The sequence below is a fragment of the Notolepis coatsorum genome (genome assembly GCF_963971535.1).
Source record: "Notolepis coatsorum genome assembly, chromosome: 13".
Lineage (NCBI taxonomy): Eukaryota > Metazoa > Chordata > Actinopteri > Aulopiformes > Paralepididae > Notolepis > Notolepis coatsorum.
In genome coordinates this window covers 100657479-100682229 of record NC_140177.1, presented here as the reverse complement: position 1 = coordinate 100682229, position 24751 = coordinate 100657479, and the positions used below count along the sequence as shown (strand labels likewise).

Below are 24751 nucleotides of genomic sequence, written 5' to 3'. Positions count from 1 at the left end.
ACACTCTCAAAATACACCTACGGGAGACTGCAATTCGAAACTGGCCCCTACAAATGTCCTAACCTAGTTGTACAGTAAATGACCAAGTATGGCTTTGTCAGTATTCCAATGTACAGTGTACAATGTGTGTGTCCCCCCTACCCAACCCCCCCCCCCACCTCCAATGTACAGCCACCACCCACCCACCCAACCCCACCCCACCCACCCAACCTCCTCCAATGTACAGTTTCTACGTCAAATGTATATACACTCTTTTTCTGGACACTTTTGTATCACAAACAGTACTGTATTTGCAAATCTGATATGTCATAAATGTATAGATGTAGCAGTACTGTCTATCTGTATGTCATGTATGTCATATATGTTATGATGAATTGAAAATGGGGGACCCTGATGTAAACAAGACGAAAGTCTTTCTCTGGTCTGCATCCCCTTAACAATTGTATGTATTGAGCTGTACTGTACTGTACCCATTCTGCAATCTGTTAATAAACTTTTCAATCAATCAATCAATCAATCAATTGCCTTAGTGTCTAGTTGTTGTTTAGTTTGTCATTGCTTTACTGTCATTGTGTATGTTGTGATTCTGTGTTGGCCAGGTGTTGTTGATTGTCAATTAGTGTGGGTATTTAGGTGTTTGTCTGTCCTCCCATCCTTGTGGCGACACCTCCAGTATCCTGTGTGTTCCCTGTGTCGTGCCTGCCTTCCCTGTTGATGTCTAGTGAGTCCTGTATACTTCTGTCGTTTTCTTGTTTTCCGTCATTGTGTTATTAGTAGTGTTGTTTTGTATTTACATTTGGATAAGAAGTTTCACTGTATGCCTGTATGTTACGACCCAAGGGCCGGTCCTGCTGACCGGCAGGATAATAACATTGGACATTGCTCTCCTCCTGACATGTGGCGACATTCCTCCAGTATCCTGTGTGTTCCCTGTGTCGTGCCTGCCTTCCCTGTTGATGTCTAGTGAGTCCTGTATACTTCTGTCGTTTTCTTGTTTTCCGTCGTTGTGTTATTAGTAGTGTTGTTTTGTATTTACATTTGGATAAGAAGTTTCACTGTATGCCTGTATGTTACGACCCAAGGGCCGGTCCTGCTGACCGGCAGGATAATAACATTGGACATTGCTCTCCTCCTGACATTGGTCTCCTACCCTCTAGTGGCCAGACTAGCCTGTAAACACCCTTCTTCAAGCATCGCTCCTCGTCTCTGCCTACGTTCCTTCTTCCTTGTCTGCTAACTGTGTTCTCAACTTCAATAACACACCAAGCGTTACAGAATGTCGCCACCAATCAAAAGCACAGCAGGCAAGGTGGTAGACACCTTTGTTATCCTTCAGAACTTGATGGACGGTAATCTGGAGCAGTACTCGCCTGCCAAGTGGGTGTTCTGGCTCCAGACGATCGACAGGGTTGCAAGAGAGAGCCCGACGCAGGCGATGTAACGGACGTGCTGCCCGTGTATCCTGCTGCGTTGTGTTCTGGTGTGATGCTTAGGGACGAGTCGGCACACGTGGACACTGTTCAATCATTTATTGGATGGACTGCAATGGAGGCCACCTCTCACGTTGAGTTCTCGTTGCAAACTCGATAAACAATTATATTTGCACAATAGATCACACATTAAGGCACATACCTGCATGAAACGAGTGGTGGAATTGCCACAAAAGGAAACAGCGTCACACAATGTTCACTCGTCAAGTCTGTTGACAGAGAACAATAGTTGACTATATTGCCTCGGTGAAATACACAGACTAAAACCTTCAATTGTGCATATTATATAACCACACCGTTCGTCACAACACTATCAAGTAATTATTATCTATCAACATTCAATTCTTATACAAAATATATATACAACAGTGTGAAACACAATAGTGCGGCGCGCCACAGTAATCACACATACCTCCCACGTTGAGTTCTCGTTGCAAACTGAACTCAAACCGGAAGGTTGCTTCTAACACGCGCGAATATTTGACCCGGAAGTGCTAAACTCTTGAACGTGAACTTTCCAAGTTACGTTCAGATAAAAGTGTCTTTGGTATAAAGAAATAATAAATAATAATAACCACTTGTAAACAATTGTAAACAGGATTTGGTAACATTTCAATCCTTAATAAAATAATAAACAATGTTCAATTGACACTTGTTACATTCACCCCTCCTGAAATTTCACCAACATCCTGTGTCAGCAGAGCAAGAGAGAAATAAAAAGAAAAAAAGAAAAGTAGACAGTCTACCACTAACCTAGACCTGGCACCAGAGAAAAAGGACCTAGTCCCCCATTCGACTCAAAAGTCACCCCCAAAAGAGGTTCAGAGAATAAAAAAATTGATCAGATCTCAAAATTCCCTTAGATCAATATGACGCCTGATACGCCACACAACTCATGGCCCTCAAAGCTGTCTGATAGACACCTACTTAACCCAGCAATACAAAAGAAAAAGAAAAACTGGCTTTGGTGAACCCTAACCTCCACCACAACTCAACCCGTCACCCCTCTCAGAAATGGCATCTGAACCATAGATTCTATCAACCTGTTCACTGATCTCACTACTCTCCCTGTACGTGTCCTAACCCGACCATCGCTCCCTATGTGAGGGTGTAAATCAGTGGGAACCGCAACACCCATGTCAGGTGAGTGTGAAGCCCCTGCATCTGAATCAGTGTGAGCTGTGACAACTATGTCAGGTGAGTGAGAAGCCTCTGCCTCTGAATCGGTGTGAGCTATGACAACTATGTCAGGTGAGTGAGAAACCTCTGTGTGCTGTGCCTGTGTGTCAGGTGTACATTGAGCAGTGGCCCCTGCAGGACTGGCTACTGGGCTAACCTGACCTAACCCATCTGTCACAGCCAACACAGAGTCAAAAGAGTCTGTAAGTGACGAGACCACAGGCCCCTCTACCTCCACAGAGTCGGTCAGGTCATGTGCAACACCGCCCTCAGACCAAACTCCAGATACAGGATCCATACCGTCACTACTATCACAGTCCCCTTCATCGGACTCTCCGTCATCAAACGCCTGACCAATCTCACTGGCGTCCTCCCCCTGCTCTAGCTCAGGAAAAGGCAAGAAGTTGACCTCCAGCAAACGGTTCCTGTGCACTACCCTTGTGCGCCCCCCTACATCCTGAATCCTATAGACATGGATACTGGGGTTGACACCAACAACTGTATACACTCCATCCTCCCATTTGTCAGCCAACTTCCGTTTTCCCCGCTCTCCCTGATTTGCTACCAGAACCCGATCCCCCACAGACAGGTGTGTACCCTTGACACGCTTGTTGTACTGTCGGGTCTGGTGCTGTTGCTCAACGGTGGAGTGCTTCTGAGCGATCTCCATGGCACTCTTCAGACACGAAAGCAGGGAGCCAGCATAGGAATCGTAATCTACAACTCCAGGGTCATTCAGGACCTGCCTGAACATGACATCCACTGGTAGTCTAGGGACGCGGCCAAACATCAAAAAGAAAGGCGCGTAACCCGTAGTCTCATGAACAGTGGCATTGTACGCAAACGTGAGTGTCTGGACCTGCTGCGGCCACTGGTGCTTCTTCCGAAGCGGGAGAGAGCGGAGCATGTTCCCCAGAGTGCGATTAAAGCGCTCTGTCCCACCGTTACCCATGGGGTGATAGGCCGTTGTGTGGGATTTGGCCACTCCCGCCAACCTGAGGAGCTCAGCAATCAAATTGCTCTCAAAATTGGCACCTTGATCTGCGTGTATTCTTTCAGGGAACCCGTACACACAAAACACGTTGTCCCAGAGCTTTCTGGCAACTTGTTTCGCCGTCTGATTAGCGCATGGGAACGCGTGCGCCAACTTGGTGAAATGGTCAGTCACCACCAACACGTCCACTGACCGCTGATTGCTGTCCTCAGCGGACCAGAAATCCATACACACTAACTGCATCGGCGCGGAGCTCTTGATACTTTCAAGGGGCGCACGAGCAGCAGGCTCCGGGGACTTCCCATACACACATCTTTGACAACACTTGACATATGCTCTGACATCCTTCTCCATATCTGGCCAATAAAAAACGTTGCCTGGCAAGAGAAAGAGTGCGATCCTGGCCCTGATGACCCGCCAGATCATGGATGCCAGACAATGCCTTGTCCCTCAGACTCAGCGGCAACACATACTGAGTTCTCCTCTGCTTGGACACTTGGTCCCTCGTCACGCGGTACAGGACACCATCACGGACCTCCAGTTTGTCCCACTGTTTCAACAGTCTGAGAACCCTCTGGTCAGCGCCGTGCCTCTCCCGTCTAGATGGTCGCTTCCGAACAGCGACAAAGGGTAGCACCCTAGAGATGCAAGTGTCCCGTTCCTGACTCAACCGGAGCTCCTCAACTGAAAACATCGGTAAAACATCCTGACCCTCGGACAGATGTTGGATGTTCTGAACCAAACCCAGCGCTCTGGACTCAGCAGCACCAATCCAATCACATTTAGACTGACAGAGGGCTCTGATCTCCTCTGTCCCACAAGCCATCCCGAGTAGTGAGCTACTCACCGTCTGGGACAGACAACTGGTCCTAAAAACATCTTGCACAGAGTCCCCCTCAACTGCCCCCGCTTCCTGCACAAGAGCCGGGTACGGCTCCCTCAATAACCTCTGACTAACATGCTTAGCGAACGGGTCACGACTCAAAGCGTCCGCCACCACATTCTTCTTCCCTGGCAGGTGTTTGAGATCAAAGTCAAAAGACGCAAGTTTAGACACCCAGCGAATCTCACATGCTTCGAGCTTTGGCTTCGTAAGCAGATAAGTCAACGGGTTATTGTCCGTCCAAACTGTGAATCTCTGACCCTTCAGCCAATGGCTGAATTTCTCGCATATGCTCCATTTCAAGGCCATGAACTCCAGTCTATACGCTGGATACTTACGCTGTGAAGCACGGAGGGTCTTGCTTGCAAAAGCGACAGGCCTGGCCTTAGACTCACCTCGAGGTACCTGCGACAGCACAGCGCCAAGTCCGTCCAATGACGCATCAACTGAGAGGACAAAAGGCTCCTCAAAATCTGGGTGAGCGAGCACGACACACTCCAGTAACATTGTTTTCAGCCTGTCGAAAGCTTCCCCACAGACTGCTGTCCAATCGGCAGGGGTGAGCCTACGAAGGCTGCCAGGTGGTTTCTTGTCCTTAGGGGACCTCCCCTTCCTCTTTTGTCCAGCCGTAAGGGCGAACAATGGCTTCGCAACAGCAGAGCAGTTTGGGAGGAAATGCTGGTAATAGAATACCATCCCGAGAAACGACCTGATCCTACGGACAGAGGGTGTGCACCCATCAACTTCCATGAGATCTTGTACTGTCATGTTGGAGATAACCTCCACCTTGGAGGGATCAACAGACACGCCCCCACCACCGACCACATGGCCCAAGAACCTAACCTCCTGCTGCAGCAGGTGACACTTCTTGGGAGCCAGTTTCAAGTTGTTCTCCCTCAACCTCTGAAACACGGTGTGGAGCCTAGACAGGGCCTCATCTTCTGACGGCGCGAAGACCAGGAGATCGTCAAGGTAACACAACAGTTTTGTGAAGTTCATGTCCCCAAAGATTCCAGTCATCATTCTCATAAAGGCTGCAGGGCTATTACATAGACCCTGTGGCATGCGATTGTACTCATGCAACCCGAGGGGGGTTGTGAAAGCTGTGTACTTCTTGTCATCCTCATGCATTGGGATGTTAAAGAAGCCAGAGGTGAGATCCATCGTACTAAAGAGGCAATTGCCCCCAAGCGCGGCAAGACAATCAGACTGGTGTGGCAAGGGGTGAGCGTCCTTCAAGGTGCGCGCATTCAACCATCTGAAATCAGTGCAGATGCGAACCCCCCCGTCCTTTTTCCAGACCATTACAAGAGGTGAAGCGTACTCACTCGAGGACTTCCTGATAATCCCCTTTTCCTCCATATCAGTGAGAACCTGTCTCAGCTTCTGATAGTGAGCCGGGGGGACCCTCCTGTAGGGCAATCGAAAGGGGCGCTCATCCACAAGACGGATGCGATGAGTGTATCCCTTTACCTCACCACAGTCTAACGAGTCCTTGGAAAAGATGTCGCTATATTCAGTTATCAACTGCTCAAGCTGAGACTTGCAGGCTTCACTGACCTGACAAGAACTGATGTCAATGTCACCGAGCCCGAGCTCTGACAAACTCCTAGCCGGCGAGGCCGAAGGACCGGCACAACCAGGGGCGTCAGGCTCTCGCCTTTCCGAAACTGCCTGCAGTCCCTGAAAAGCATCTAAGTCCTCAATCGCCAAACACACTGAAACATCAGCCAACTTGCAATTCCTTTTTAGTGTGATAGGTTTGTCAGACGGATTGACAACAGTCATGGGCACCCACCTATCTCCCCAGAGTGGTGTAACGAGCCGACCCACAAGAACACCTCGTGGCATAGCCTTGGAGTCTGTTGGCTCCACGATTACAGTGCTCCCAGGTGACATAGGCACCTTAGCAGGGAGTCTTCCCCAGACTAAGTGCTCGTGTCTCGGTAGGAGCATCACGGCCTGGGTGAGCTTCACAGTACCAATTTTCTCGGGAACCGTACCGCCCCTCCAGCGCTCCACGTTAGTAAACATGGACAGAAACTGCTCCACTTCCGGACTTGACTGAGGCTCTGGTCTCGATGCGAGATCCCAGTACTCACTACCACCCTTCAGGACGTGGGTAACATGTAACATGCTCAGCCAATCAAAACAATATTTTATTCAGGCTGCTGCTTCCCAGGTAAAACACCCCCAGAGCGGAGCTTCTCCACTGCATATTCACTGATACTGCACGACATAGAGCCAGTATCCAACATGCCTCTAAGCTGAACACTCTGGTTGACCAGGACTGAAGCATAGAACAGGTCACTGAAAGCTTGAATCTTTTGAGTTGCTTGAATGATCGTACGAGAACCCTTAGGTGCTTTGGCACACTTGTCTTCATACAAGTGAGCAAGATCAGAGACATCAGTGAGGGACTCATCTATACCACCCACACCACCCCTCTCTAGGTGTGAGTTTAGTCGTTTAAAGGACGAGACTGACCACCGGTGCTGCCACTGGGCGGGGTCTGCCGCTGGTTGTGCTGCTGAGGACAATCCCTCTTCCAATGACCGGGAGACAAACATGCTAGACACCTGTTCTCCCCCCTGCAGTGGGAAAGAGTGGAATGGTCAGGAGAGTTACAAACTCTGCACAACCGGCGCTGTGTGTCAGGCACCCGAGCTGTGGCGCTGGCTGGCACCTGAGTCTGCACTGTAACTAGGCGGTCTAACAAACCCACTAGACTCCTCATGTAGTCATGGCCACCTCCGGAACCATCTGTGGGTGCTGGGGACGGTTCCGGAAACACCGATGCTGTTGCACTCAATACTGGTACGTCACTGACTATAGGCACATGACACTGGGAACGGACCCTGCGCTCTACCGTACCTAGCTCGCTCGGTCCCCCTGCAGCAGTTCGAGACTTCCTGTCCTGCATGTGCTCATCGAGTCTCTCCTGGATCTCGCAAGCAGACCATTGCCCAGCAGACTTGAACTTAAAAACATTAGCCAATGACTGATCAGGGCAGTGTTTGATAAACATCATGCTAACCTCGTGACTCGGGTCCTCGATACTACGGCCTTGCCTTCTCAAACACTCATCAGCTACTTCTACTGTCCTATTTAACCTGATCCAAAACTCCATAGCATCTTCACCAGGCTTTGGTAGTGTACTATAAAAGTCCGCCAGGGGCATGCTCGAGTATGAGAGTTCACTAAAATGTTGTTTTAGTATGTCAAAAATCATGTGAGGGTTCCTTGTGTGGTCAATAGACTTGTTGTTACGCAACTTTATCCTTACCACATCCCCTGCTTTACCCATGAGCTTAGATAGAATCTCCTGTGATTGCTCACCAACTGGAGTGGCTCGTTTCCTCATGTACGAGGTAACCAAATTCTCCCACTCATAAACAGTGAATTTGTCTGAATTATCACCCCTGAATATAGGGGGCTCTCTGGCGTCTGAGTGCACGACTATTCTGTGTGGCACTGTCACCTCTGAGGGACGCTCAATAGACCTAATGGTATCTGTGCACAGCTTAGCTGTGATGGACTCGCCAATCTTTTCTGCCAGCTGTGTGATGAGCGCACTTAACTCTGGCTGTTCACCTGTTAGTCGCTCACTAACTGGTGATTGACTTGGCCCGGCACGGTCCACATACTCTAACCCTGGCCTTTCACCTGTTAGCCGCCCATCAACTGGTGGTAGACTTGGCCTGGCACGATTCACGTACCTCGTGGAGGTAAGCTGTGGAGTGTCAAATGTTACTGGATCTGGTCCTGTTGCTTCAGTCTCTGAGAGCCGGTTATAAAATCCCCCCCCCGCATCCAAGTCCATCTCTACTACCACATCTGTATTCCCACCTTCTGCCATTGTCCTACTTTCACCCTTAGGTGCTTTGGCTTAACAGAAAAAATTAAATAACCTCTCAGCTTCTAATTACTGTAGTAGAAAAAAATAAAATAAAATAAGAAAATGTATAGGAATGAAATTACATAAGAGATTAACCAATTAAATTAATACCTAAATGTCTTCTACACATTCACTGGCATCATCATCTTCATGTCCTTTTTCTTCTTCACAAGTTCATTGTCCTCTTTAATTGTCTTTATTCACAATTTACAAAACAGTGGCCTGTCCACCTCTCCAGGGCCATTCACTGTCTATTGTGACATACCTTGCACTGTACTGGAACCACGTAGGGTGAAAAGTTCTTTTCACCGGCCACTAGATGGCAGCGTCTCACCACTGATGAGGCTGTGTTGGTTGACTGTGGAGACTGCAGCTCCCCGGTGAACGATTTGATAACGTTCTCCTTTCTTTGATCTTTATCCGGGTCCGGAACGACACCAATGTAACGGATGTGCTGCCCGTGTATCCTGTTGCGTTGTGTTCTGGTGTGATGCTTAGGGACGAGTCGGCACACGTGGACACTGTTCAATCATTTATTGGATGGACTGCAATGGAGGCCACCTCCCACGTTGAGTTCTCGTTGCAAACTCGATAAACAATTATATTTGCACAATAGATCACATATTAAGGCACATACCTGCATGAAACGAGTGGTGGAATTGCCACAAAAGGAAACAGCATCACACAATGTTCACTCGTCAAGTCTGTTGACAGAGAACAATAGTTGACTATATTGCCTCGGTGAAATACACCGACTAAAACCTTCAATTGTGCATATTATATAACCACACCGTTCGTCACAACACTATCAAGTAATTATTATCTATCAACATTCAATTCTTATACAAAATATATATACAACAGTGTGAAACACAATAGTGCGGCGCGCCACAGTAATCACACATACCTCCCACGTTGAGTTCTCGTTGCAAACTGAACTCAAACCGGAAGGTTGCTTCTAACACGCGCAAATATTTGACCCGGAAGTGCTAAACTCTTGAACGTGAACTTTCCAAGTTAAGTTCAGATAAAAGTGTCTTTGGTATAAAGAAATAATAAATAATAATAACCACTTGTAAACAATTGTAAACAGGATTTGGTAACATTTCAATCCTTAATAAAATAATAAACAATGTTCAATTGACACTTGTTACACCTGCGATGCGGGTTATGGCCGACCACGTCTCTGCCCTCATGGAAGGGTTTAGGCCGATCCCTAGTACCCTACCCACCAGTCTGGTCCCGCTTGCTAGCTTTTCCCCCGCAGCTAGCCAGCCGACTATCATTCAACTCACGGTCAGCCTAGAGCCTGTAGCTAACCGTGCGTCCCCAGCTAACGCAGCTCCGCCCGTTAGCATTTCTCCAGTAGCTAACGTGCGTCCCCAGCTAGCGTAGCTCCGCCCGTTAGCGTCACTCATGTAGCTAACCGTGCGTCCCCAGCTAGCGCAGCTCCGCCCGTTAGCGTCACTCCGGTAGCTAACCGTGCGTCCCCAGCTAGCGCAGCTCCGCCCGTTAGCGTTACTCCTACAGCTAGCATGGCTAGTGCAGCAGACAAGGCTTCCACAGCTAACCCAGCCCCTACTGTTAGCTTAGCCTCTGTAGCTAGCCAGACCCTCCCAGCTGACACAGACCCTAGAGCTGGCATGGCTGGTGCAGCAGACGAGGCTTCCACAGCTAACCCAGCCCCTACTGTTAGCTTAGCCTCTGTAGCTAGCCAGACTCTCCCAGCTGACACAGACCCTACAGCTAGCATGGCTAGTGCAGCAGACGAGGCCTCCACAGCTGACCCGGCCGTCGCTGCCAGCCTGGTTCCGCTCGGTGTAGCCCCGGCTGTCATCACTCCCCCTCCGGCTTCCACGCCCAGCCCAGCCTCTACGCCACGCCTCGCCGCCGTGACCGGACCGGTCTCCACGCCCAGCCCAGCCTCTACAACTGGTCCGGCTGCAACGCCGGGCCCCGGCTCCTCGACTGGTCCTGGCTCCCCATCTGGTTTACCCCCACGCCGTGACCGGTGTCCTGGTCCTCGCCGTGGTCTTCGGCGTGGTCTTCACCATGGTCTTCGCCGTGGTCTACGATGGGTCCTGCTCCGGCGGTCGCCGCCGCCGCACCTCCGTTCCGGCTCCCCTGAACCAGTCCCTAGTCCGGAGGCTGGAGGGGCTCTCGTCCGGGATCCTGCTCCGGGGTCCAGCTCCCCTTCCCGGGCTTCGGCACCTGTTCCCACCCCCCCTCGTCGGGCCTCTGTTCCCAGGTCCAGCCCCCCTCCCTGGGTCTCGGTGCCCGTCCCGACCCCCCCTCTCCGGGCATCTACGCCCGTTCCCACCCCCCCTCGCCGGGCCTCTGTTCCCTTCCCCTCCCCCCTCTCCGGGCATCTGCGCCCGTTTTCAGCCCCCCCTGGCTGCTATGCCCCTCCTTCGCTCTGCCTCCCGGCTCCTGGTCTCCGGGTCCTCTCCTTGGGCCCCCTCCGGGGTTCCGGCTTCCTCCCTCGCCTGGGTGCGGACGTTGTTCTCGGGGGTCTGGAAGCCCCCCGTTGAGAGGGGGGTACTGTTACGACCCAAGGGCCGGTCCTGCTGACCGGCAGGAGAATAACATTGGACATTGCTCTCCTCCTGACATTGGTCTCCTACCCTCTAGTGGCCAGACTAGCCTGTTGGTACAGGTGGCTATTCTACTGTGGTTCCAAGTAATAGACATAGTGTCTAATTGTTTATTGTCTTGGGCCACCCCTGTCTATGTGTGATGTTACTCCTCTGTTGTGTTGTTGTGTGTCATTGCCTTAGTGTCTAGTTGTTGTTTAGTTTGTCATTGCTTTACTGTCATTGTGTATGTTGTGATTCTGTGTTGGCCAGGTGTTGTTGATTGTCAATTCGTGTGGGTATTTAGGTGTCTGTCTGTCCTCCCTTCCTTGTGCCGACATTCCTCCAGTATCCTGTGTGTTCCCTGTGTCGTGCCTGCCTTCCCCGTTGATGTCTAGTGAGTCCTGTATACTTCTGTCGTTTTCTTGTTTTCCGTCGTTGTGTTATTAGTAGTGTTGTTTTGTATTTACATTTGGATAAGAAGTAAACACCCTTCTTCAAGCATCGCTCCTCGTCTCTGCCTACGTTCCTTCTCCCTTGTCTGCTAACTGTGTTCTCAACTTCAATAGCACACCAAGCGTTACACCTGTATGCCGTGACAAATAAAACTCTTGTATCTTGTATCTTGTATCTTGTAATAGTGCTGTCAATCGATTAAAATATTTAATCGCGATTAATCGCATGATTGTCCATAGTTAACTTGCGATTAATCGCAAATTAATCGCTTTTTTTTTTATCTACCATAAACAGATCTTTTTCAAGTTCCAAGTTTTAATACTGTTATCAACATGAGAGTCAACAAATGCTTGCTTTATGCAGCCATTTAACATAAAAGGATGACCCTCATGCATTGCAAATTTGCATCAAATTCAAAACAGAGTGATGCACAAAATAACTTAAAAGAAAATAATAATTTAAAACAATGAATAAAGTGTGCATGAAATAATAGGGGAAAGAAAACATTAGGAACTTGTTACATTCACCCACACAATGGCTGAGTAATCACACACACCCCCCTCTCTCTCTCTCTCTCTCTCTCTCTCTCTCTCTCTCTCTCTCTCTCTCTCTCTATCTCTCTCTCTCTCTCTCTCTCACACACACTCTCCCAGCTCTCTTTCTCTCTTGCCCCTTTCCTCATCTCTCTCACCCCCTCTCTCTCTATATATATATCTCACACACACACACACACACACACACACACACACACACACACACACACACACACACACACTTCAGAAACAAACATAGTATCAATGAGAGCATCAATAATACACCTGAGTGAAGTCTAGTACAAAAAAAAATTAATAAAAAAGATTCTTAAAAGTTAATCGTGAGTTAAAAGAAATAGTGGCGTTAATAGAATCAGGCGATAACGTGTTATATATCGTATGGCTATCGCGTCCCGCTCTAGCCTATTGAGATACCCCTTATCTCCTATGGTACCTAATGTACCCCACAAACAACTAAATGCACCCCACCTGAGGGCCCCGCCCCTATGGAGGCGTAGCCTATATAACCATGACTCTGGTCACCAAACACTCTTCCTCTATTTTCGTTCCATCGTATCGGCTGCGTGCACCATACGTAACTAGCAGGATGAAAAAGATTAGAGTCATAATGTTGAAAGCTTACCGGAGGTTGCTGGCCCCTGGCATCTTCGAAGCATGTTTTCGGCGACACGACGGGCCTATGTTGATGTTCCTCGTCTGATGACAGCAGATCAAGGTTCAGCTGTACAAGATTGGCTGTCGGGCCAGCTTGTACTCAGGTAGGCCCTGTGTCTTCAGGCATGGGTATTAGTGTTAGTAATGCTGGTTTGTTTTGTTACACAACCATGTTGTGTGTTGGCGCCGGGGGCAGGATGGTTTGGTGAACGGTTTCCAAACTGTCTTGGGCGTGCTGCTAAACATCTAATGCTATGCTACATGCTATTGCTAATGCCACATGCTACCACTACTGCTACATACTATCTGCTCCGCTGTTCTAATGTCTCCGCCGTGAGATGTTGTCACTTCTCCCTCCTCTTGCCCGGTTCATCAATGAAGGTCAGTCGGTGGCTGTTGTGGTTTTTTTTGCTGAGTCCTATTTACCTTTTTTCGGGTAAATGGGTTGACAACAGGGTAGGCCGTGGCTAGGTAGCCTAGCCAGGTATGTTACCTTGTGTTCCGGCGGGGTCTATGGAACGGTGTCCCCATCTGGGGCCGATGCGTGAGCTCGGCGGTGTAGCAGTAGAGCTATATTACTGCAGGATGGGACTTAACGGCGGGTTGTGGCTCAGCTGGCTAGTTCCTATCCACATTGGCGTCGGGTAGTGGGGCTATGGGTCCAGCCGACATGGTAAACATGTTGCGTGTCTGTGCGCAGGCGGTTGTTGATCTGGGTTCCACATCGCCTCACGCTAGGCTGTAGTAGTATAGGGGCAGGGCCGCCTGGGAGAAATGTGAGGCTCTGTGCGAATTTAAACGCGAGGCCCCCCACCCCCTGAGGCGGCCCTGTGTAGTGGGCTATTGTTTCGTTCTGTCACTCTGCTATGAGAAGGTCTGTCTTGCTACAGCTTTCTCTCCTCTCAACCATTCATACTGACGGTCAATCGGTATACTGGGGGAGTAGTGCGGGGGGGGCTTTGTTTACCTTTTTTGGTAAATGGGCTAAGCTAGGGCTGGTGTGCTGTTGTGAATATTTTGAATGAAGGCGGGACTAGTTCGCTCTGGTCCGCCTCCCCTTAACGTTGTGTATATGGGTTTGCTCATTCTACAGTATTTTGTGGTTTAGTTCTTTTATTCATTTAACCCTTTCATGGTGCACACCACAGTGGAGGTTGCTGTTTGCAACCACCACTGGTGCTCCGTGTTAACATCAGTCCTTTGTTTTTGACATATTGAAACAGTGCCCCGCCCGGCCGACGCCATGGGTGGGTCGGCCTGGCGAGTGGCTGGTGGGCTGTTAAAGCCTGTACCGCCACGGTATGGAATTGGCAGCGATTAGAACTGTGTTCGAATTGCTGTTTTTTTCTATTAAAAAATGGTGTCTGGTGGCGGGGCCTTGAGGGCCAGCCGACGTCGACACATCGCGCGAGGTTGTTGACGTTATTAGCTTTGACCCAGCCGCAAGCTATAACCGCTCAGGGTTCCCCTCTCCGGAGGGGATTTTGGTCTTCTGCTGGAGCGCGGGCGGTATTGTCATAGGCCCTACACCGCCTCACACCGCGCAGCCAGAAGAAGAGAGAGCACGGCCTCGTCAGCGGCGATGACGAGGCCCTCGACAGGCGGCCATGTTTTCCCCCGCCGGAGGTATCCTGGGCGTTGATTCGACAGGTGTCCACAAGGCCGACAGCCTTTGCGGCCGAGGGATCGGCCATGTAGGATGGGTTCGGCTTGAACAAACAAGCCGTCACCGTCCTGCCGCGAGCAGCCCGCTCTCCGATCACTCCCTTCCCCAACACCAGCGGAAAAAGTGGGCTCTGATTGTTTCCTTTGGCTGCGGGCCGCGTGCCTTCGTTGAAGCGCAGGCGGCCCCCCTTTCGCTTCTCATGGGGACAGGGGCTGACACCCAGTTGATGGCTGAGCCTGGGTCTGTCCGTGAGAATGTTGTGCTGTCAAGCGGCTCCCACACCATAAGCTGTGTTGGTTGAGCCTGGTGTTACGTCTGTCAACTTAAGTGTTGTCAGCAGGGGGGCTCGAAACCTTTTGAGGCACACAGTGCGGGCTTCCCCGGCCTCGCCTTCGCCAGGCCAGGTATCATGTTGGTGCCTCCCACTCCTGAAATATTGGCAGTGGTCGCAGGCACGCGTGATTTGGGGTGGTAGTAATATCACTGCAGGGCTACGGTGTGTAGGAACCCATGGGGTCCTTACACCTTGCATGTCCGGCTGCAGAACAACTCCTCAGCATGTTCTGGAGGGGTGTTCAGTGGGGGGGCTTTTTTCATCGGAAGCCCCCCGTATCAGACCGGCCCTTTCTGTTGGGGTCCCCCCTTGGGTGCGATTGCCTCGTGGGTGGTGTCAGGGTCAGATGTCCCGACACGGAACGCGCTGCTCGCACGGTTCCAGGGTTGGCTACGCACAGCGGGGGGACCGGGCCAACTATCTACAGTTCCTGGCGGACCTGCGCCACGTGACGGCGGGTGCGTTGGGAGTGTCATCACATATGACTACGGCAGTACCATATGTCGAGGTGGATGGAGAGAACGCTGAGGCGGGGACTTGTGTTTACACTACCCCACCCGTTTTCAGGTTTGGTACAGACCCTATTGTCAGGGTCTCCAGCAGTGACAGCTCTGGTCAACGAGATCCAATCTCTGTGGACGAAGCAAGCCATCGTCGTGGCGTTCTCCTCCCGGTGTTCTCTGCTTGAGAAGTCGGGAGGGAGGGGTGTAAGACCCAGGCTGGACCTGTCCCATGGGAAGGTTCAGCATTGCGTATGTGCATCTCCGATCTTCCATCCTAGGGCTTGCCTACGCTTCCTTTGCAGGGTTAGCGTATGAGTACCAGAGGCTGCCGTTCGGTTTTCTCTGGCTCCCCGCATCTTCACCAAGTGCGTGGAGGCCGCACTGGGGCCTCTGCATCGTCAGGGGTTACGGAGTGTTCTGCCCTGGTGACGTTCTGGTCCTTCGCGGTCAAGGTGGATCGTCAGGTCTCGTACCAGGCAGGTCTCTACCTGCCTGGGGTTGCTGTAGACTGGATGTAGAGTACTCCTCTTCCCAGTCAACGGTTGGAGGGCTATGGGCATTCCTCTCAGAGCGTGTTGTCAACAAGCTCGGGAGGTTCCGTCCTAGGACGGTTACGGCACTGTCTCACGTCGCGTTTTCACCGACGCCTCCCTCGCTGGTGACGCGTCGGGCCAACGCAGTAGGGGGCAGCTGGCAAACCATGCTGCCCGGTCTGCGCTACGTTCAATGTGTTGGTGTTGAAAGCGGTCCTTCTGGTCCACAAATGGTGTTGATCAGGACGGACGATACGACGTCAGTGTCGTGTATCGACAGACAGGGAGGAGTACGCTCCCCCTGTCTGCACCAGGCGGCGGGCGGCTGGCTATGGGCGTCCTCCATCTGCGCGGCCTGAGGGCTCCCCACATGCCCGGCAGGGAGAATGTGGGTGCAGGTGTACTGTCGCGGGGTGGTCCTCATCCTGATGGGTGAGGATTACGTCTGGACATAGCCAGGCAGGTCTGGGACCGATGCCGTGCCGCCAGGGATTCTTCCCCATACATCTGTTAGGTCAGTTGTTGGGACGGGTACGTTGAGGGGCGCAGGTTCTTGATCCTGATGGTGTTACCATCCGGAATGCGCATGCTCCCTCCACTGTCGCGCTTACGCGGGCAGATGACGTATGTTCCAAGTGTGGTGTAAGGCGGGGGGCCGGGACTCAGTCTCCTGCCCCCTGGATGCTGTCCTTAGTTACCTCCAGTCTCTCCTTGATAGACTGTCGGCTTCGACGGTGAGGGTATATGCAGCAGCTATATCCTCCTATCATGAGGGGTTTGAGGGGATGTCTTGTTCAGCCACCCTCTTTTTCACCTCAGTTTCCTGCTTGGCGCTCGACGCGTTAAGCCGGTGCAACGCTCCTGGGCTCCGACTTGGGATCTTCAACTGGTCCTCGGTCGGTTGTCCTTGGCCCCGTTTGAGCCGCTCGAGCAGGCGCCGTTGGAACAGCTGTCGTTCAAGACCGCGTTCTTGCTGGCCATCACCTCCGCTGACGCGTGGGTGTGCTTTGTGCTCTCTCGGTACGCCCAGTGTGCCTGTCTTTCGTTCCGATTGCGGTGCCACTCTGCGGCCTAATCCTGCCTTCGTGCCTGTAAATATCCTGAGTTCTTCCGCTCCAGGGATATTGTGGTTCAGGCGTTTTCATCCGCCTCCTCACGGTGGTGAGTTAGATGCGGGCCTTCACCTGTCATGTCCGGTCCGTGCTTTGGGAATTGCCTCAGCTGTACTCAGGACCTCGGGGTCACCGTTCAGCTTTGTGTCTGTCACGGTGGTTCTCATGCCGGTAAGGCACTATCGAACAGCGCCTGTCCCATTGGTTGTGCGAGGGCATTTCCCTCTGCTACACGTTGGCTGGGCAGGATCCCCCTGGGGGCGTCAGGGCGCACTCCAATTGTGGGGTGGCTGCCTCTGCCGCTCTCCTGGGTGGGGCCTTGGTGGAGGACATCTGTGCTGCAGCCTCATGGTCCTCCCCAGGCCCCTTTGTAAGGTTTTACCTCATGGACATGACCGGGGGTTCTGTCTCCCAGGCGGTTCTGGGGTCTGTGGCCTTTCCTGCTTCCCGTCCTTTGGAAGGGTAGCAGGAATGTATGGGTATGGGCCACAGTGTGTTGAGTCACACGTGGTTCCGCCTGTGCGGTGTGTTCAAGGGGTTCTAGTTCCCTCTTGTTCGCATTCAGGTGGAGTTGACTGCGCCCCCCCTTCATTAGGAAGGATGGGGTGGCAGGGCTCCCCGCACCCCTTGATGTGGGCTTACGGGTCCTCAGGGGGTACATCTGTCGGGTCTCGCGTCCGCTCTAACCCATATCTCAATAGGCTAGAGCGGGACGCGATAGCCATACGATATATAACGATAGGTTATGTATATAACCTAGTTATATTAGTATTGGCTGAGCGTCCCGCTCGCCTGTTCCTTAATGTCAAGCAAGCAGTGCAAGAATGCGGAAGCATTCTACCGTAGTGGCGTGCGGTAATGCGCCTTTCATTTTCCGCCGCCCAGCACGCAGGTGCGTGCACCGGCGGCGGCGTGCTCGCGTAGGTGCGTGCGTGCGCCGGCGTGCTCGCGCGAGGTGCCCGCGCATGCGCATGAGATCCCGCCTTGGTTCGACACGAGCGGAGCTCAATATATATAAGTCACCGCCCCTTATTCAGTATCCAGAAATAGCTCAATTGGCAAGACTGCATGGCTGTGGATCCTATGGCTCGTCGCTGGCGAGTTCGAATCCCATCAAATATTTTTTTTTTAACGTGATTTTTTTTTAACGTGTATTCTTTCGCCGGTTAAGGTTAGGCATGGTTAAGGTTAAGGTTAAGGTTAGGCATTGTTTCGGAGTTGGTTAAGGTTAGAACGGTTAAGTTTAGGCGCTGTTAAGGAGCTGGTTAAGGTTAGAGTTTGTCAAAGAGAATGGCAATATTCTTTCTATGGTTAAGGTTAGGCATGGTTAAGGTTAAGGTTAGGCATTGTTTCGGAGTTGGTTAAGGTTAGAACGGTTAAGTTTAGGCGCTGTTAAGGAGCTGGTTAAGGTTAGAGTTTGTCAAAGAGAATGGCAATAGACAGCCTATTTCCGCGCGACAGCTCCCAAAGCGGGCCTGAAAAGAAAGGCGCTTTACCGTAGTGGCGTGCGGTGACGAATGCTTCCGCATTCTTGCACTGCTTGCTTGACATAAAGCTACACGCGTCCCGCTCTACGCGGCCCTGAGTTCCCTTTTGAGGGATCTTTTGCTGGAACGAGATTTGGCGAGGAAGAGTGTTTGGTGACCAGAGTCATGGTTATATAGGCTACGCCTCCATAGGGGCGGGGCCCTCAGGTGGGGTGCATTTAGTTGTTTGTGGGGTACATTAGGTACCATAGGAGATAAGGGGTATCTCAATAGGCTAGAGCGGGACGCTCAGCCAATACTAATATAACTAGGTTATATACATAACCTATCGTTAATACCGCGTTAACTTTGACAGCCTTAATTAGTAAACAAACGTATTGCTGAAAATATACACTATGACTGCTGTTAGGGTTAGGGTCTTTACTCTTGGCTACATTTAAAAAAAAAATGCAACATTAATTCATACAGTCTGTAGAGATGGATTTATGGCTTGGGATTCCATGTACGAATAAATAAATGATGATGATGATGATGATATTCAAATGATGTAAATTCACCCATGTCAATGTCATTACATACAAATGATGTAGATAAAATAGCGGCAACCCCTCCCCCTTTTCTATTTTGTCTGACCGATTGATAATACTTGTAATTTGGAGGGCAGGCTTCTATCAGCGTTGTCGCACCAGTAATGTCATTTAGCCAGGTCTCGACTAGGAACATGCATTGCAAATTATTTTCAGTTATCAGATCATTGATTAAGAAATATTTGTTGCTCAACGATCCAACATTCAGAAGGGCCATTGTCAGTGATTTTGTGATGGGGGTGAGGCCGGCCTTGGCTGATGATGATGTATGGAGTGTATTGTAAGACTGATGAATGAGAGCCTTGTCAAGCTGAGAGAAGGAAAGAGAGAGACAATAGAACCCTGACATTACTAGGTAGTCTATACCTAACCAACCTGACAATAGAATACTAGGTAGTCTATACCTAATCAACCTGACAATAGAAGCCTGGAATTACTAGGTCATCTATACCTAACCAACCTGAAAATAGAATACTAGGTAGTCTATACCAGGCCCGGACTGGCCATCGGGAGCACCGGGAGTTTTCCCGGTGGCCTGGCCTGCACAGATAAAAAAAAAATTATATAAAAAGAAAATATTATATATATTTTTTATTATAATTTTTTATTTTTTTTGCCAGGCCATTGTTTCTAGTTGTGGCGGCGGCGCGGCACGATCGTCTTTAGATAACCAGGTGGGTGGGGAACAACCAGGATTTCACTGTCTGCGACAGAGTTGGAGAACTATCTGACTCTCTCTCCCTCACGCGGACACACACACACACAATGGAGCCGTGCTGCCGCTTGTGATTGGTGGAGGCGGGACCAGGCGATACAACTGATTGACAGTGGAGGCGGCGAATGGAATGGCAGATGGCACACTCCCAAAACGAGTTGTTAAATCTGACATTACAAAAAACAATATGTGGTGGTTATGATTGGGGCTGAAGTTGAATAAACAATTTATGAAAGAGAGAGTCAAAATAATTCCAAGATAATTCAAAGATTACACACCTTTGCCACATTGGCTACAAACATAATCACTGCAAAGTTATCAAACAAATAAGAATCTGATCAGACACAAGGGTTAAGTTGTTGTTCCTGTGAGGATTCGCCTGTCCCTGGACCTTTTTTCCCTGTCTACTCTCCTCAACAGCCCCCACCCTTGCGAGGACTTTTCCCTGTCTCCTACTCTTCACCAGCCCCCACCTTTGGACATTCTTGTTCCCCTACCTTCACGCACCTGTTGGGAGTTTGCGATCAGCTCGGGAGAGTACTTAGGTTGCAGACTCCCCTCCAGTCCTTGTCGGGTCGTTCTGTGTTCTGTACGCTGGTTCTGTACGCTGGTTCTGTACGCTGGTTCTGTACGTTACCATCTACTGCCGTTTCCTGGAGTGGGACATCGTCTTCGCTCTCTAGACTTCCACGGGAGGATCCCTTTGTTCTCACTCCAGACGTCGTGCCATCTTGTTGCTACCATCACCTGCCGCGTCTCCGGTCTCGGACCCCGGCTCGCCATCGCTCCCTATTCCACGGGGGGATAGCGTATTCTCCCTCGGACCCCGGCTCGCCATCGCTCCCTATTCCACGGGGGGATGGCGTGTTCTCCCTCGGACCCCGGCTCGCCATCGCTCCCTATTCCACGGGGGGATGGCGTGTTCTCCCTCGGACCCCGGCTCGCCATCGCTCCCTATTCCACGGGGGGATGGCGTGTTCTCCCTCGGACCCCGGCTCGCCATCGCTCCCTATTCCACGGGGGGATGGTGTGTTCTCGCCCCGGTCCCCTGGGACCCCCTTTGTTCTGCGCTGCCCGTCTGCAGCATCCGAGGAGGAGGAGGAGGATTCCTTTCTGAGCAGCAGAGCCCTACTCGGTGTAGGGACGGAAGAGGATCCCCGTGCCTGGCCCCCGCCGTCGGGTCTCGGGCCCCTGTGCCCGGCCTCCGCCGTTGGATTCCTGTCCCCGTCCCCAGCCCCTCTCTCCGGGCCTCTGTCCCTGTCTCTAGCCCGCCTCTCCGGGCCTCTGTCCCTGTCCCCCTCTCCAGTGCCCCTGGTCTCTTAGCCTGTTCGCCCGTTAAAGGCACAGTGCCGCAGTTTTCATATTTCATGGACTCTAGTGTTTTTTGTGTTCTCCCTTAAAGGGACTGTGCCGCTTTTTGTTGGCTCATTAATTTGTGATTCACATGCACTAAAATTCACCAGAATGCAGGAAATTAAGTCTTTGTAACTAAAATTTTCCGGGTGGGGGACCCCCAGACCGCCCGCTTAAAAAGTGGCCTGATTGGGGCTATATTTCGCACTATATCTCCCGGTATGAATTATTTCCCCAGTCCGGCCCTGGTCTATACCTAACCAACCTGAAAATAGAACCGTGGAATTACTAGGTAGTCTATACCTAACCAACCTGACAATAGAACCCTGGAATTAGTAGGTAGTCTATACCTAACCAACCTGACAATAGAATACTAGGTAGTCTATACCTAACCAACCTCACAATAGAACCCTGGAATTACTAGGTAGTCTATACCTAACCGACATGCCTATAGAATACGACTCGAGGTAGTCTATACCTAACCAACCTCAAAATCGAACCCTGGAATTACTAGGTAGTCTATACCTAACCAACCTGACAATAATACGAGGTTGTCTATACCTAACCAACCTGACAATAATACTAGGTAGTCTATACCTAACCAACTTGAAAATAGAATACTAGGTAGTCTATACCTAACGAACCTGACAACCTGCTTCCCACCATGGAGGCATGCTTAGATGGATGGACTCTGTGATACTTTGTCAAGCTGCAGAAAGAAAGGATGAAGAGCGAGAGCTATAGAGGGCATGTTATCAATGACATACGTAGACTGAGTTGCTCAGCAACACCACTGCTGGTGTGTGTGCGTGTGTGTGTGTGTGTGTGTGTGTGTGTGTGTGTGTGTGTGTGTGTGTGTGTGTGTGTGTGTGTGTGTGTGTGTGTGTGTGTGTGTGTGTGTGTGTGTGTGTGTGTGTGTGTGTGTGTGTGTGTGTGTGTGTGTGTGTGTGTGTGTGTGTGTGTGTGTGTGTGTGTGTGTGTGTGTGTGTGTGTGTGTGTGTGTGTGTGTGTGTGTGTGTGTGTGTGTGTGTGTGTGTGTGTCAGTGTCAGTGTGTGTGTCAGTGTCAGTGTGTGTTGTATTAGACATGCAGTGATGACATTCCACTGTGACAGCTTTCTGGTAGTGTGTATGCGTGTGTGTGTGTGTGTATGTATTATTGTGACACGAAATGTTTCTCCACCCGAAGAGTTGCCAAGCTGGATGTCAGTAGGATGTGTTTGTATGTAAAAGAGAGAGAGGGAGGGAGTATATCTATCAGTATGTCTACAGGTGTTTGTGTGTGTGTATGTGTGAGAGAGAGAGAGAGAGAGAGAGAGAGAGAGAGAGAGAGAGAGAGAGAGAGAGAGAGAGAGAGAGAGAGAGAGAGAGAGAGAGAGAGAGAGAGAGAGAGAGAGAGAGAGATGAAGGTCCTTCTGTCCAAATGCAATAATATTCCAATTACTCCTCTCTGTCTGTCCAATTACACTATCCTAGAACATTGGGGCTGTGTGTGTGTGTCACTTGTGCCACTGACTGCAGTTTCCCAAATACACCAAACCAACCAAGACCGAACATCTGAGAGGCGCACACAACGACACCAGCGGGCGGCTGGCATCCCCCAGGTATCTGGCTTCCCTTGCGCCATCTGCGGATGGGTGTGCGGCTCAAGGATTGGACTCCCACGAGTAGTGGCACCAGCGGCAGCGGCGCTGAACCCCCCCCATCCCTGGAGCAAGCTTCATCATCATACACGATGGACAGCTAAGAGAGTGTGTGTGTATCTGTCTGCATTTGTCTTTCCATCTGTTAATCCATCACTTTTCTTTCACATAATCAGTCAGTCACAACTCTCTATCTCTCTATATCTTCATCTCTCTATTGCTCAGTCCGTCGATCGTCAGTCAGTCAGTCTGTTAGGTAATTAGTTACCGTAGTTAGTTAGTTCATCTAGAACTCTGCAGCAACTATATGAAAGCCTGGAGACAAAAGGGTGGACAAATTTATATGATGCCTGTGATACCGATACTGCATATGATAGTCTGATATTGGAAATAACTGACTCCATCCATAAAACCATTCCTGAGAAGACTGTCATGAGCAGTAAAAATTACCAGAACCCCTGGCTTACAAAGGGCATTAAACATCCATTAAACACAAAAATAAACTCTACAAACATTATCTTAAGAATCCTAGTATAAGGCGGTTAGGTGGCCGAGCGGAGATTGCGTTTGTCACCAGCCCCGGAGCTGAGCTGGATTTGCCTGTTCGAATCCAGCTCACAGCTCCGGGGTTGTCACCAGCTTGGCTGGCCGTCTGCACTGATACAATTGGCTGTATCAGAGGGTGGGAGAAGCTGGCGGGGTGGGTCCGGGTCGTTGTAAACAGCGACTCCTACAGTTCGGTCGGGGCGCCTGCTAAGCGCGGATTGGACGTGAGGGGGATAGTGTGGTCCTCCCACACGCTACGCCCTCTCAATGAGAATCCGCGCTGCCAGGTGAAAAGAAGCGGTGATTGGCTGGACGTGTGTCGGAGGAAGCACGTGGTAGCCTCCACTCTCCCAGATGATCTGACTGTGGGGGGTAAGTGCGCAGCGACCAGGAAGGGACTGGGAATTGGCATACGACTAACATTGGGATGGGAGAAAATCGGAGGAAAATGGAGGGGGAAAAAAGACCAAAAAAAAAAAAAAAAAAATCCTAGTATAAATAATAGAAATAAATACAATCTATATAGAAATAAGCTCACTCATTTAATAAGGAAAAGCAAATGTGATCATTATACTGAGCAGGTACGAGCATCTCAGGGTGATTCAAAAGGGACATGGTCAGTTCTAAATAAAGTACTGAATAGGGACAAAAAACCATCAGTGCTCCCTGACCCTGCAAATATGTCTCAGCAGGATCTCTCTGATAAATTGAATACCTACTTTGCATCCATTGGTGAAGACCGGGCCCTCATTCATCAACGTGTTCTACGACCAGATCTGTGCTTACCCTGTGCGTACGATCATTTCTAAGCAAAGAGTGGGATTCATCAATTTCGATTTGAACTTGACTCCGTGCTTACATCTACGCACAGGTCAGACCAGGCGTACCTGGCGCCCAGTGGTAGAATATATTATTACAACAAGGAAATTAGCTTCTGTGCATAATAACACTGGCATGTTCTGTACGAACCGTAGTTCATTATAGTTCATTGTAAAATAGCAACAGTAGTGTAATTATGGTCAAAACCCTATAAATAGCATTTGGAATAATAGATCTTTCTCTCAGAATGAATGCAGCATGGTTTATATAGCGTTATCGGAATATACGGGGTGTAGGCTACTGACTGACTGCGCTCCGCGTAGCTTGATTGATTGATTGATTGAAAAGTTTATTAACAGATTGCAGAATGGGTACAGTACAGTACAGCTCAGTACATACAATTGTTAATTGGGGATGCAGACCAACTTTCGTCTTGTTTACATCAGGGTCCCCCATTTTCAATTCATCATAAATCATAAAGCTCAACTCGTTATTATTTTGCGCAGACCGCAGAAACACGGGAACATTTTGATTATATTTAAAAGGCTTTACGTTAAATGAAACAAGTGGAATTTCGAAGCTGTAAGCAGAATACAAGTCATATGAATATAGTGTTCTTCCCCCTTTTTACTGTATAAGAAAGAATAGAAAACGCATTGCAATGCCACCAGATAAAAGTTCGCGTTTTTGTTGATCATAGGCATGCTGTCAGAGTATGATATCTTCAAACATTCTAGAACATTTGTCGTCACAGATCATGTCCTAATAGAACAT

General features: G+C 50.1%; 1 protein-coding gene across 1 annotated transcript in view; it reads right to left on the bottom strand.

Moving 5' to 3' along the window:
* Positions 1-1332: 1332 nt before the first annotated feature.
* The window catches only part of rnf31 (ring finger protein 31), a gene marked incomplete at its 3' end in the record, with an annotated part of 161857 nt that continues 138438 nt past the window's right edge, over positions 1333-24751 (bottom strand). The window contains exons 23-29 of the mRNA XM_084327753.1: positions 7034-7137; positions 5309-5487; positions 4942-4992; positions 4511-4750; positions 4041-4273; positions 2902-3721; positions 1333-1488 (exon numbers count right to left, since the gene is read on the bottom strand). Of these exons, the coding sequence (XP_084183879.1) occupies positions 1333-1488; positions 2902-3721; positions 4041-4273; positions 4511-4750; positions 4942-4992; positions 5309-5487; positions 7034-7137 (1783 nt within the window). The remainder of the gene's footprint in view (positions 1489-2901; positions 3722-4040; positions 4274-4510; positions 4751-4941; positions 4993-5308; positions 5488-7033; positions 7138-24751) is intronic.